Below are 14981 nucleotides of genomic sequence, written 5' to 3' on the forward strand. Positions count from 1 at the left end.
GTTGCAAGTCGCTGCGTTATTTACACAGACAATACATATTGTTGATAATAATGGAAACACAGTCGTTAGTGCCGTGAGGAAAAGGAATGACCAAGACATGTTCGCTAAGCACGGCAAACATTGCGCAATTCACGTCGCGTACGCGTCATAGTTTGTTTGCACGTTGTTAAGCCGCGGCGAGAGCTAGAGAATAATTCTGTCCATTTCTCTATTTCAGTCCAAGCAGTACGGCGCTGGGTTCGCTGGACCAACTAAAGGAATATCTGACGGCAGTGGGAACCTGCAAATGCGGCCTCGAATGCCCGCTCAGACCTGAACAAGTCTTCAACTTCGACCCCAAGGTAAGTGCGGAACCGGGAGAGATTTTTCATTACAATTTTTATTGTATTTCCAAGGGAAATCAACGCTAAGAAAATTGATCAAATGGAATTATTATTTTATATTTCCGTTATGTTAAATGAAGATTCAATATTGAATATTTAATATTCCGCCGCGCAAGAGAAGGAACGCAGTCGGTAATATCCTTGAGCTTTTATCAGACTTTCGAGTCAATACGAGCGATTTCCGCTACGAATCGCATCACCTATTATTTACTCTGAAATTATTGCGTAGTCGACGAGTCTGTCTCTGTTTGGAGGAGAGATGAAGAAAATTGAATCGTTGCATCGAAGAAACCTCTCGCTAATGAGAACCGTTAGATCAAGACACATTTTTGACGTACAAATTTCAGTCCCGCCGAGCCTTTCGTACATTGGCTTGATTTCTATCTCTGAAACGATGCCGCCTGACAATTCCGATTACATCTGCATAGATTTCTACTTTTGAGAGCTACAGGTGAATGACAGAGTCGAGTGATTAAAGTCTCGTTTCCACTCGTTCCGATTACGTTCTTGTTCCGCGAGCGTGATCGACGGGCGATGCTCCCGCAATAATCGCACGGCACCGGGAGAGAAATCTCCGGAGTTGGCATCGCGACGAGTCAATACAATCGACGATGACTCGATACGCGAGCGTGACGTACCGAGCAGGCAGAGAGAGAGAGAGAGAGAGAGAGAGAGAGAGGCCGTTGCAGGCCGTTGCATTTATGCAGGCGGTGGCGTGCTTATTCGGGACGCGCTCATTACGCTTTATCCTTTTACGTCGGCGGTGCCGTCGAGAGAGAGAGTTATTCCGACGCGTCGCGACGGCGAAAGTTCACAGTACAACCTGTTATAGCCGTGCGTCACGAGCGTGAGCATAATCACGCTTAATCGCCGCCGGCAGTTAGGCACCGTTTATTTATTTATCGTGCGCTCGTAATTGGCCCGTGTTTTCTGTGTATATAATGCAGCCTCGCGAAGCTCGTGACTCTACCGGGGATAAAATATCGCCATTGTGCGTGCAGACGACGGACGGCGAGGCGTCTCGCCGAGAATGTATCGCGCCGTGCCGATCTCACCTTCTCCTCGAATCGATTAGGAAGTGTAATTCTTTCTCGTGACGACTAGGAGGAAGAAATTATTTCTCGTGACCGAGCGAACGGCGTATACGATTAAGCGTTACCGATTAATCAACGCGCATGCGCGCGGCTTGATACGTATCTAAGAATTTCATTTCCGTTATATTTAATATCGTTAGTTACTAACAGTTACAAGTTTCAATAATATTTCACATCGCATCGATAATTTCGCGGGTACAGCATTTAAATAAGGAAAAAAAATATTAAAATATGTAAAACGGTTGGATTATATTAATTCTAAATTGTTGATACATATATACTATTATTTTTATTTGTTGTGCCTTAAAAGTGCCGTACTTGTAAAAAGATTTTTTTGTGACGCATGTTAACGCAGTAGCATTTCGTCAAGTCGCTATCATTTCCTGGCGACTTAATGTTCTCCCGATCCAACTGGAAATTCTCTCTTTCTTTCCCTCCGTCTCGTCCGCTTCGTAGATTCGTAGAAACGACGATGAATCACGTCCCGGCGTGGAGCACAGTCCCGGAAAATCGTACCTCTCACGAAACGACATCGCCGCGAACAAAACACAATCGAGCGTCCCGGCGCTATTTCTGCCGGCACGGCTGCCGTAAATACGTAATTTTTCTTACTTCCGCTATTTAGATATTTATGGTACATTCGCGAGAGCGCGGCGGCACGTATCTCGGCCCGCGCCAACGATCCCGAAGAAATATCGCGATCGTGCGTGCCAACGATCGCGGCTTATTAAGAAATATCGCGCTCCAGGCACGTAACCGTTGTTCGCCCGAAACGAAGCGTGTGCGTCCACCCCGAATGAGAGGGTGTTATGCGCTTTGCCTTTGCGGTCGAGACGTCTAGAACCCTCCGACCGACCGATCGATCGATCCCCCCCCCCCCTCCCCCCGATCGAAATCGTTTCACGGCGATCGGTGGGTCCGCGCGCGTCTTCGAGTCTGTAGGATTAATTTTTGCCCGGTTTCTCGAAAGGGGGAGGAAGGAGAGGGAAATTAAGGGTAATAATAAGGCTAATTTTGTGCCGGGCTTCTCTCCGTGAATAAATTAAAAATTTAGGAAAGTACCGGACACGTCGTGCCGGTAGATAGCGGAAGACGATGTAAAGGGAGTGAGAGCGGAGAGAGGAGAGAGGAGAGTGGGCGCTCATCAGTTTTGCTTAATTATTCCGGTAGCATGCGACGATATACGAGGAAAACGTATAATTATCCGTGCACCTGCTTGCTAACCACTCACTCAGCCGCTGCTGCTCGCCGCCATACACCCAGTGCACCATCGGTGCGTTAATACGTTCCCTAATTAAAGTTTATCGTGTTTCACCGATCTGAGGAGAGACTCCGGACATAGGGTTTCACCGATCCGGTCCGCCGTGTCGACGACATAACGATCAACACGCTAATAATTAATAATCATTTGCATATCTCTAACACCGTAACATGAATACGATATGAATCGTATCGGGTTTATCGGCTATAGCTTATGATTACCGCTGACATCTCTTGTCGCTTCCATCCCTACACGTGTTGCATAGATTCTTCGGGAAATGGGAGATCGATAATTGAGTTAATCGCGGAACCAGTCCGTTCGCTATTTATATCCCGATTTGAATAACAAGATACATACAAGGTTGTCTCTATTCCATAATCTCTCCAAAGAGATTTAATACGCATTAAATCGTTTAACGCGATTTTTGCACATTTTCCTAAAATATTATACTCGATAAAATTTCGTTTTTATTGAGTCATCAAATGAGAGAGATGTACACTTTTAATTTTTTTAACAAGGTCTTCATACGTCTCTATGGCAGGCTCAATGAAAGGCTTAAAATAACAGCCATTATACGGCGCGATTGTATCGAGATATCTTAGACGCATTTCCACGAGGCTCCGCAACGAGCAAGGCGGACTTATCTTCCGCGGCATTCTGCGGCGAGTGTAGATGGTATCGTGGCATCCACAATGCAAACTTACCTGGACAATAGCACTCGAGTGCTCGTCCGTCTCGAATAAAGGGGGGGGGGGGAGTAGAGGGTCTGAAGTAGAAGTAGAAGTACGTGGATTGTCGAGTGAAATCGACATGGTGCTCGGGCACTTCGCGCTGCATCTCGAAGTGCATCGCGTTCGTTCACGGCAGTCGACCTCTCGAGTCGCAACACGCGGCGAACACGGCGACACGAGATTATTATGGTAATCGAGCAACATCGCTCACGGGCTCTGTCACGGGCCTCCCACGCTTTTTTGCCAAGGTCTCAATGCATCAGATTGAACAATCGGAACAATCTCACGTCCGGATGTACAATAGGTAGCTGGAGAGAGCGAAAATGAAGATCACATTCGAAAAAATTCCAATACGAAAGATACGAATATTTCACTTGCTTTGCCTTTGATCGCTCCTTTTATTTTCTCGGCCTCGAAAAGAGGCCGCTAATCGTCATTTCCGATTTCGTTTCGATCATTAATTACGATCTTAATGGTGTGTATATCGATCGCGGTTGAAACTTCCTCTTCTCGGAATAAAACTCATCGATCGATTCTGTCTTGTTCTTTCGAGCTAATGATAGAGCGCGATAAAACGACTATATTTTAACGTCTAATTTACATCGAGCACCGTTACGGGCAAAATATTACGGCAAGTGGACCTGACACGTTTCAATATGGATCTGACGTAGGACGGGTAATATCAGAATACACCGCGATAATGGATCGGCTTTGCGATACGAAGCTTGATACAACATCTTTCTCAAGCGACTCGCTCCTGGCGCATTCACGACCGATGCATACACGCGCGCGCGCGCGCGCGCGCGCGCGCGCGCGCACACACACACACACACACACACACACACACACACACACACACACACACACACACACACGGGCGCGCACGCGCACGCGCGTGTCCATGAGTATCTCCACCTGCATTAATCAGGCACCGTAACTATCTCAGGGCGATCTCTCACAGTCTATACCATCTGCCGGAGAGACAGCAGCCTTAACGTCTCTCTACGGACCTTTGATTTGGCTCGATTCTTTATCGCCCCCGCGCTACCGGCGCGACCGACCAGCCAGCCGGGTTCCCTTCTTTCTCCCTTTTCTCCCGATGCTCCTTTTGTAACTGCCGACGTTTCCGCCTATTGTTGCGCATACAACGGCGCGCGAGGAAATCGCCGATGCGGGCAACGATTCCTACGGTTTCCCGTGGCCGTATCCTCCTAGGTGCTATCTCGCACAAACGGGGCGTCGCGTCCGTGAACTCCGCGTCGGGTCTAACACGTGGAAACACTCTCTGGGAAGAGCAGATCGTTATCGCGACGTCATTGGAAAGTATACGCGGCGGTGATACCACCTCTTTTTTTTTTTTTTTGTCAATTTTTCGTCGGGGCGCTCGCTATCTTTCGTTTATACGCGATCGTGAAAAAAACAGAGATGACCGTACAGAGATACGATCCCGCGTGTGTCGTAATTAGCACGGGGCAAATTACCTTTCTTATCGCCGGCGTAAAAGGCCCGTTTTGGCATTCAAGTAGGCGGCGTAAAATTCCCGTTTGTCGCATGTCAGTCTACGTTCCGCTTCTGTCCCGCATTTCGAGGCGTTAGTTTATGAAGTTGTTGCTATCCATTATCGCTTTCAGAGGAACGGCAGGATGACTCGGGTGTGTCCCGACGAATGTATTAGACGAGCGCTTAAGCTCGCGCACGAGTTGCACCGTGACGTTAACAAAGGGTAAGCGAGTACCCTTTTATTACACCAAGCCCGTCTCGCTTAAGCCCGTGCGTAAAGTAATTTGCCTTAATGAATTTGCATCTTCTCTCTTTCCATCGCGTTCCTCTCCGCTTCCGTCTCATTTTCTCTCCGGCCTGCATTTTTTATTCACAATTAAAACGGCAGTTACCTCCGTCTAGGAAAAATCTCAATGGAAAAACATTTTTCTCGGAACCGCTACTCAACGCTTCTCGCCAGCAGCTTTCGCGAGAATACGCTCTTAATCCTTTGCATTAATTATAATATACGTCTTTTCAATCTCGGTTTTCCCCCCCCCCCCTCTCTCTCTTAACTTTATAATGCTTCCATTTGGTACTCGCGGTTGCTAATATAACAGGATCGCTAATGAAAACATGTTAAAATATTTTACGATATGCAAATTTAACTTTTTTTTTTTTTTCCTTTTTGAAGAAAAGTATATCTTAAGAAATTAATATCGATATTGATCGCCTGATATTTATCGGCTTACGCAAAAGTCTTCTGGTGCTGCAGCAGGAAAACTAAACAATAATATCTTGCGATATAAATCTGTTGCACAATAAGATTTAATGCGCTTCATAAACCATGCGAAATTACACGAGCGCGTACCGAGTCGTATTTTCAATGGCTACGGTAATTTCTCATCTTTTCAATTAGTTTCTTTCTCGATTTCTCCGGCACGCTCGCAAATATGCCGATTTCACGGCACAAAAGAGCGACTGCTTGAGCAATATATAAAGTATGAATTTCGCGGATAAGGTAGTGAAAGAGCGCCGTCAAAGATCGTACCCTCGAAAGATGCTCTTTTGTAATCGGCTCGGGCCATCGGCGGGGAAACAAACTTCGCTCTTACAAAGAAAGTAATCTTGCGCGATGTCTCGACTCGTATTCCGGCGAACCTCAAAAGTTTCGCCGGAGAAAAAGAAGCGAATCCAAGATCGTGGGTAGCGAGGGGATGGAATTTCGGTCCCCCTTTGTAATTGCCAAACGGTCCGAGACCGAGAGGAAGGGCGAGATCGTCGAACTGTGATCGTCCGGAGAGAAACTTCGACACGCAACGTAAATGCACCAAAGAACCAGCCCGGAACTTGCCGTTTTGCTTCTCGTTTTATACGCCTGTATTCTCAATCGAGTTTATTTTTTTTTTTTTTATCTCGGCCCTTTCGGGATTGTTCGATGTCGATAGGAAATAGAGTTTGCGAAATATGATCTAAACGAACGTCGCGAGCAATTTGTTCAGCGTTTTTATATTTTTCGAGATTATCGAATCGCTACTCCGATCGCGCTTTACGAATCACAAATCTTTTTGTAGGAGAGTGGAGTTCCAACTATATACTTATCGTAACGAGAACGTTGAATTTTGAAAACGGAGGAGTTCCCATTCGCGGCGTATAAATGCATGTGAAATTGCAATTTCCCGCAGTTTTTGATTATTCGCGACGTCACGATCGCCCGCGCGTTCGCAGATTCGTGGCTTGATGTGCAAAACTCGCGGTCGTATATATACGGCACAAGCCGCACGCGGATATCGTGCGCTCCCGATAATACCGGGATAATTCGATTTCCTCAGAATTGCCGGGCTTGCTTCGCTCAAATTGAATTTCTATTAATAAAAACGGCGGGGTATCGGTCGCTTGTGTATATCTCCTCTCTCTCTCTCTCTCTCTCTCTCTCTCTCTCTCTCTCTCTCTCCCTCCCCCCTGCCTCTTTTCTCTCATACCATCTCTTTCCTCTCTTCCTCTCGTTTCATTCGCCGCACAGCTCCGGATTTCTCTCTTTCTCCACCTTCGCGTTCCCCCGCACTCTTTCTCTCCCTCCGCGCTTCTCGTTTCCCTCTGCAGCCTCCCTCCCGCTCGTTCAATCTCCCTGTCTCCCTGCCAGTCTACCGCGGCGTATAAATTTATTGCGCTCATTAAGTTGAAATATGGCATCGGGTACGTTCAAAGTTTATGAACGTTAATGCGACCGCGGTGAATAAGACCGCGCGCGGCTCGTTGCTCACGCGAATGTAAAACGCCGCCGCGGCCAGTCCCACTCGAAAGAAAATCTGGCTCGACGGCGCGCTCGACCCGCGACGATTCGTGGGATATCGCTCGTGATGACCGTCGTGTATCCGTTACATCCGTCGAGATTACCGTCGAGATATCGAGGGTCATTGCACGACGAACGATTGATGGCGCTTTGTTCGCGAACCCTCACATGCCTCGCATGTGTCTATATGTGTATCAACGGAGACGCGAGAGACGATGTCGCATGAGTAGGGCTTTGTATTCCGCAATCTCGAAATAGCATTTTCCGCTCATCTATCGATAACGTTTCTAATCTGAGGGATTATTTGTGATGCATCACAGCGAGGTGAGTTTCCGTTCCCCTTAAACTCTTGTGAAATTTAATTTTAAAGCGAAAGAAAAAAATTAAATGCGGATTATTTTATCGAGTTCTCGAGGAAATAAGTTAGAGTTATGTTGTTACGTTCGATCCTTCGGTTTACGTGCCCGGTTACGTAACACTCAGCTTTGCGACGCGGCATTTCCGAGCCATTGAACGGTCGAAATTCGGCGCGAAGCAATTCGATTTGTCGCTCGACGCTCGCGTTTATTGTGAAATACTGGGAGTAGCCGGACAATGTGGAAACATTTTCACGGCTCGCCGCGTTAAAAGTGCCGGCCGGGGTTTCTCCGGGGATCAACCGATTGATGCTGCCGATCTCGCGGATCGAAAACCACGGTATCGTTAATATGATTTCCGACTCGCTTCGCCACCACCACCCGTCGCCGCCAACGCCATTGACCGAGGTGAGGCGAGGCGAGGCGCGAAGAGAAAGAATCGAAGGGTGGCCATTCCCCCTCCCTCTCTCTCGGTCGTAGAAGGGCCCGCATTGCAGCGAGGAATGGAGAAGGGCACCGCCGGGGACACTTGAGGTGAATGTTTTGCGAATGGTCGGTAGATGTCTGGTTTGCTCGAGGCTGATATCGACCTGGGTCTCGAGTCTGGAGCCGCCGCCTTCGACCCCCTCTACATCGCTTTCTCCACCACCATCACCACCACCGTCGGCACAGGCACCGGCACCGGCACCACCACCGGCACTATCGCCACCAGGACGGCTCGTTTCCACCACCAGCAGCGGATACACCTCTCTCGCGCGCCGCTCAAAGTTCACGTCCGTTTCATATGTCTCACCTCGTCCCATCACGGATTCCAGCTTCTCGTCTCGCTCCCGCGGGAGCCTCGGGCGACCTGCTCTTTGCTTTCTCCTTCCGCGTCTCCCGGTCGGCGCCCACACACCTCCCGGTCGTCACCCAACGTCCCCCCCGCTCTTCCCCACTTTCGCGTCTCCCTCTATCTCCGTTAGTCGATCCTTGGCGCTCTATTTTGTTTGGCCCTGTCTATCCCACGAGCCTCTCCCTCACGGAGTCCCGGGACTCGGCGGTCTCTTCACCCCTTTCCCCAGTGAGAACGTGCTACTCTTCTCTTCCTCTCTCTTCCCCCCTCCTCCTCCTCTTCCTCCTCCTCCTCCTTCTTCTCCTCCTTCTCCTTTCGCTTCATCTTTGTCGCACGCGTCTACCGCCTTTCTCCTCCGAATTCGTCTCTCGCGAGGTAGGGTGGAAGATCGTTCACCCTACCTGGCTCGATTCGCCGCTTCTACGCCTCTCATCCCCGGGTTCCGGCAACGCGGCTCCGCGTTCAATCCACTCGTCCGTCCGACGATACGAGTTCCACAACGAGAGAGAGAGAGAGAGAGAGAGAGAGAGAGAGAGAGAGAGAGAGAGAGAGAGAGAGAGAGAGAGAGAGAGAGAGAGAGAGAAGAGAGAGAGTTTCCGATGGGATGGGGATGGAGCGCCGTGCCGTGACGCGACGCGTCGCTCATCATCGGACGTAACTCGCACACATCTCTCGGCGAATCCTCGCGATGCCTCGGGGGTGAGAGACAGACGGGACGGGTCAAGCTTTTAGGATAGACCGACTGCAAAGCAACGGTGTGGAAGTAGTGGCTGCTCCCCGCTGTCCTCCTCGCGTTGATGGTTAGTGGAAATTTAACGCGTCGCCCTCGCATCCAGACGCGAACAAATTACTTCCTGCGACTTGTCTTTCTTCGACTCGCGTTATGACGATAAAATCGTACAAAATTGGTACCCGAGGCGAACGAATTTATTCAAAATGCCGAAACGTCTAAGTATACGAGAATGTTTACGCCGTTGAAAAATTGATCTTCATAATGAATATAATTTATTTATATACCAAAATTATTTATATATAATTTTTTTTTAAATAATCTTTAAGTTAATGTGATATTTTTCTGTGGTATATGAATCAAATTTCTCGCTGTCGTTCTTTCTCTCTTTCTTTTTTTGTTTTGTTATTCTAGTTTTTGCAATTCTTTGCCTTGGGAATGAAAATATGTTCTAGGGAAGTTTCAAGCGAGTTGTGTAATTTTTTTGCCATAGTCTACAGCTATTATTATCACGAAAATATTTCATTACACATGCTGTCTTTAACGATTAAACCGCGGCGCCTTACCATGTCAATTTTCGTAATGAATGTGTCAGTGGTCTGTTAACTTGACGCCATTCGCTACAAAAAGAGCGGAGAAAGAGGATCTCGGCTAATTAAAAGTAACAAGAGCAGAAATAACGCGTCCCGAGATTATTACGTCGCGGGCTGAACATGCGGGTTACTTAAGTCGCTTCGCGCTTTCTCTGCAAAGGCAACTTCGTTAGGACGCGATTCAATTTCGGTCGGACAGCGGTTTCCTCCCCGGACCGGCAGCCTCGCGTGAGAATCACGATTCGGTCGGATTGTCCGTAATCTCTGGTCCGTACAGAACCGTCCCTTACGGTCGACAGGTACGTTGGCTCACCTGCAGCCAGCAGACAGGCTGAACGAGAACGGGATGGGAGGAGGAGTAGGAGGGAAGGGCGGAACGAGACGGAACGAGATGGAACGAGATAGGGTGGAAAGGTACTAGCTCTGGCTATAGAGGAGGACTGCTAAATCCTGACCGTGGCCCCGGCTTGTCCGTGTAATTTATGACGAGCGAGTCCGAGAGGTACCGAGAGCCTGTCGTGGAAGGACGCAGATAGGAGCAGTAACAGTCTGCTTCCTCCTGTGAAATATAATTCCCGCGCACATTCACGGTTGGATAATCCACGTTTCGTTTTGCATGAAAACTTATTACGCTCCCGGTAACGTAAGCGCCCGCTCGCGCCCGCCGCTCGCGCGAGCGAACGAGCGAGCGAGCGAGCGAGCGAGCGAGCGAGCGTCCGGCCGGTCCCGAGACTCATTGTCGCTCGGTCGCTCCTCTTCTCTCTTTTCTTCTCTTCAGCGTCCGGCATGACAAGAGCAATTACACTTTTAAATTACGTTACACGATATTAAGCCCCTTCCCTCCTTTTTTTCCCGTTCGTACGTACGCACGTTCGTTCATTTTTACCGCGTTCCTTCCTGACTACCGTCGTACCCTCTGTTCATTTCTCCTCCCCTCGCGCTCTCTCTTGAATTTCCCGAATACTTCATCGACTCGGTCTCGCTACCCTCCGGTTTCTGCCCTCTTTATTCCCATTATCTTCGTTCAGATTGTCCGTCGCAGGTTTCCGCAGGTTCTCCGCGCTCTGTTTCGTAAAATTTGAAGAACTCGCGATACCAACCGATGCAACCCGGCAACGGAGAACAAATTAACATTTCGCGTTTAATATACTACTAGGTGTAATATCGTATAACGACGAGATTTCACTATATCGCTGTAACGATCATCCGTTCCAACATTCCTGTTCCTCACGTTCCCTTTCAAAAAGTTCGCTCTCCCGTCATCATTCGTACTTTGCGTCGAGCGGGAATAATTACGCTAGTTAATTGCATTATACGATATTAAGTTCTTGCTTTAACTTTTATTATCGCCATCTCCTCGGTTCCCGTCGGTCTGGCTCTCGTTTCTTACTATTGTCTTCGGTACATCCGGTATCCGTTTTCTCATTCTCGCCCCTGTTTTTGCCCCCTCCCCCCCCCGTGCGGATTCCCGCTGCCTCGCTAAAACTGTTGCGCTCAAACTATATTCAGCCGTCCGCCTTCATTTCCCTATTCTAATTTTCCCTTCTTTCATTTGTATCCGTTTTTCCATTTCGCGCAGCTCTCCGCTCTCTCGCGGCTGTCCTCTTCAGCGTCGAGTCTGACAAGAGCAATTACACTTTTAAATTACGTTACGCGGTATTAAGCCCTTTCTTTCGTCGTCTTTTTTATACCTCGCTGGCCACCGTGCCCGCTTCATTTTCATTTCCTTTCTCGCCATTTCGCCGTTCTCTCCGGATGTCTCCCCCCCCCCCCCTCCTCTTTTTCTCTTTCTCCTTCTCTTCACCCTCCATTTTTTCACGGTTCTCCTCGTTCTTCGGGTTTTTATCGTTTGCCGTGAAATAATTGCCGACCGTCCGAGCCACTGCACAGATATATTCTTCCCTCTTCGTTCTGTGTTTTTCCTTGGAATCTTTCGCGATGTTTCTATTCGCATATTTTCACTCATTTTCCTCAGATTTTCGCTTCCGTTTGCTTTTTCTTATTCGCGACACTTGTGCACAGGTTATCCAGGTGTTATTTTGTCATGCCGTCAATTAACTTGATCTCATTAAGACGATCGTAGACGCGATCGTGGACCGCGCTGTATTCAATTTTCCTTCTTCGCACGCCGCTTTTGTCCGATCGACGTCGTTTTTCCGCTCTTTACCTTCGCCTACTGGCTGTACTCTCATTGTATTCCATTTTCCTCCCCACTTCGGCTTTTCTTCTCGCTTCGCCGTTTTCCGCGGCAACCCTTCACCTCTTCCTCACCCCGACACGGCACACTCACCGCGGGAATAATAATTACCTTTTCACCACCGACGCGAGGTCGAAGAATAGAAGAGGGTCGTTTTAATTATTTTATCGCGTGACCGGCAACCGCGACCTCTGCCCCCCTTCCTCCCTCCTCATCGTCCCTCCCTCGATCTGTCCTTCGTGATATCGGACGCACGACGTGACTGACGTTTCATTAATATCGCTGTATTGGCTCGGGTGTCGCGATGCTTGCATTAATTTTAGCGTCCGCGACGTGAAAGAACGCGCTCTATTAAATTAAGTAAGTAAACAGTAGCGCAATAATTGACTCACGAAGGCAACGATTAATTTTGTTTCGTTAACACCGATACGCGCGACTTTATATTAGCTCGTGTTTTTTTACAATTGCATTATATCTTTTTACGTAATTTGCTGCTCTTAAGTTTATAAAGTGCTTTGTTAAGTTTTGAAAAAAAAAAAAAAAAATTGAGTTTTTCCTGCTCGAACGCCACGACGATTGTGTCGCGCGCCTTTTATTCTATTTTGGAAAAAAATTCAACTCTCCGTCCTTTTTCACATTTTTTTTTTCATTTGAAATGAAAATTCATTTTTTCTAGTACGAGTTAGTTGTCGGGTACGATTCGTGAGTTTCAGTAATAGGACTCTCTTACATGTTGGCGGTGGCAAGCAAATTTTCCGGCAGTGCGCGGTAATCTAACTAGAGGCGGTGCCGTTTTCTTTGACGGTTGGCTCCTAATAAATCAGGCAGGGACCGGGGCGGATACGCGCGAATGCACACGGATGACGGGGGTGCGCGGGGGTGCACGCGACGGGTTATTCGTTGGTTCGTCCCGCCGGTATTTCCGCCAGCTATTCAATTTGCGGGCGTTTCGCGCCGGCTCGTCGCGGACAAATGATTTCACGCTGGGTCTGCTCTCTCCCTCCCCTTCTCTCTCTCTCTCTCTCTCTCTTTTTCTCTCTCTCTCTCTCTCGGGTCGTAGATGCCGCGCACACACAGGAACATTTGGTCGACGGTATCCACCCTCTCGGAGGGAAAGAGATATTCCCGTCTAACTTGGAATAGCCGCGATATGGTGCACAACGGACAAACGGATCAATCCCGCATTCTGATCGATATACCTACATCTCGCGCCACCGCGGTATCTCGCGAAGTTTGATTAAAAAATTTATTTCCTCGAACCTGACGTGATACCTCGGCCACCTTCTCCCTGTCAACCGAAATACTTCCATCTTCGATTAATGTTTGCGTTCAACAACGATATATAATTAAAAGACCAGTAAGGATTGTCAAAATATTTTCCGATGATAAATTTAATGTTTGTAGCAGAACCGCGGCGATAAGTATTAATGACGATAAGAGTCGTAATCGCTCGATTGACGTAACGCCACGATCGCGACATTACGCCACTGGAATGAATCGTGACGTGAGCCGATGGCAAGAAACACGCGCCTCGATCGTCATGCTTTTTTCGCAGTTTCGCAGAGAGCCGTCCGAGTTTTTCGAGTTTTTCGAGTCGCGAATGGTATCGTAAGAGCTGTAATCCGGAACTCGCTCGCAACAAGCTGTCGTACCTCAGGGAGAGGAGCAGAGCGAGCGCCGTCTGTATTGTGAGTCGGGGCGAAGCCGCGCGAAGATCGCGCCGGATAAAAAGCGAGTGAAGGAACGGACAGGGGACGGAGGATCGTACATCCTCCGTTCGTTCGTTCGTTTGCTCGTTTATTCGTCCATACCGCTCTTTTTTTGCTCGCTGCAACTCCGTATTGTCAAGTGGCGTACACACGTCGGCTGTTGAAGTGTCTCCTCTTGGCGAGCACGTGTGAGAGAGACGCCACGTATCCGCGCGTACGCACACGCGTACGTAGACGTAGACGTAGACGTAGATACGTACGTAACGTCAGTTGCGACGTTCGCATGCGTTTTCCGCTTCGGTACGCGTTGCAATATTGCTGCGGGAAGAAGGAAGAACGATGTCACGTACGTGCTTCCGGTATCCGCGTCCGCTGCGGGCGCAGACGAGCGATCCTTGAAAATATATCTCGCGCCAGGAAATACATCTCGCGTCGTAATAGATGCGGATATCGTCGGGCTTAAAGACGCGTCGCGAGGCGTTCTATGCGGATTTTACATCGCAATAAATTTGAGAAAAACCACGCGGTACCACGCGCTTCCATTTCTTACGATTTCTTTTCAAAAGTTAGACATTTCATACGTTACTGACTGATAGGACAATTTATTTTATTATAATACAGTCAATATCCTTTTAAAATTATGGAAATCACATTGAATCCTTCTAGGTTTTTCTTTTTTTTTGCTTCTCAAGTTTTTTTCCGACGTCTTGTTGATTTCTCACCGTTACATTTTTTAGATAGTCTTGCCGGATGTAGGTGCTCACATATGTAACGTCTTGCATTCAAGATTTTTCTCGCATCGAAAAAGTTTCGAGCGAGTAATATTTTTGAGTCTTCTTTACAAAACGATATTTTTGTCGATCTGCCATCTTGCATTTCGAAGAACACGTTTTCAATCAAGAAAATCAATTCGTCTGGATTTTAAATAAAAGCAAAATCTTTTATCGTATCATATCTTACGTGCTTTTTACAAATTTTTACAATTCTACGCAATTTATTAGATTATTTTGTTAAGCTTTTTATCATATAAATTTTTCTCTAAGGATGTTCTCCTTATTACAGACCGTCGTTGAATCAATTTCTCCCGAGAGCGACTTATCATCAAAGCGCAGTTCCACTTCCAAGAGTAAATCTACTATCAATAAATATCTGTCGAACTCCGTACGCATCGCAAATATTCGTTTTCTCCGCTCCGTCTCTCCGCGCGCCACGTCTCCGGCTCTTCCAGAATATAACGTCGGAGTATCGTTGAATTTCCTACATCCTGTATCGGAACGAAGCCGCCGATACGACCGGCATTATTCGCGGCACTGCGAGACG

The 14981-nt window shown here is 47.9% G+C and overlaps 1 protein-coding gene across 6 annotated transcripts in view; it reads left to right on the forward strand.

The window, feature by feature from the left end:
- Window positions 1-14981, forward strand: part of LOC105431558 (uncharacterized) — a 206345-nt gene that overhangs the window by 133683 nt on the left and 57681 nt on the right. For all 6 annotated transcript variants that reach the window (XM_089081944.1, XM_089081945.1, XM_089081949.1 and 3 more), the window contains one exon: window positions 218-341. In XM_089081944.1, the coding sequence (XP_088938070.1) occupies window positions 218-341 (124 nt within the window). The remainder of the gene's footprint in view (window positions 1-217; window positions 342-14981) is intronic.

Source organism: Pogonomyrmex barbatus, unplaced genomic scaffold (genome assembly GCF_055798465.1).
Source record: "Pogonomyrmex barbatus isolate J1 unplaced genomic scaffold, ASM5579846v1 scaffold5, whole genome shotgun sequence".
NCBI classification, from domain to species: domain Eukaryota; kingdom Metazoa; phylum Arthropoda; class Insecta; order Hymenoptera; family Formicidae; genus Pogonomyrmex; species Pogonomyrmex barbatus.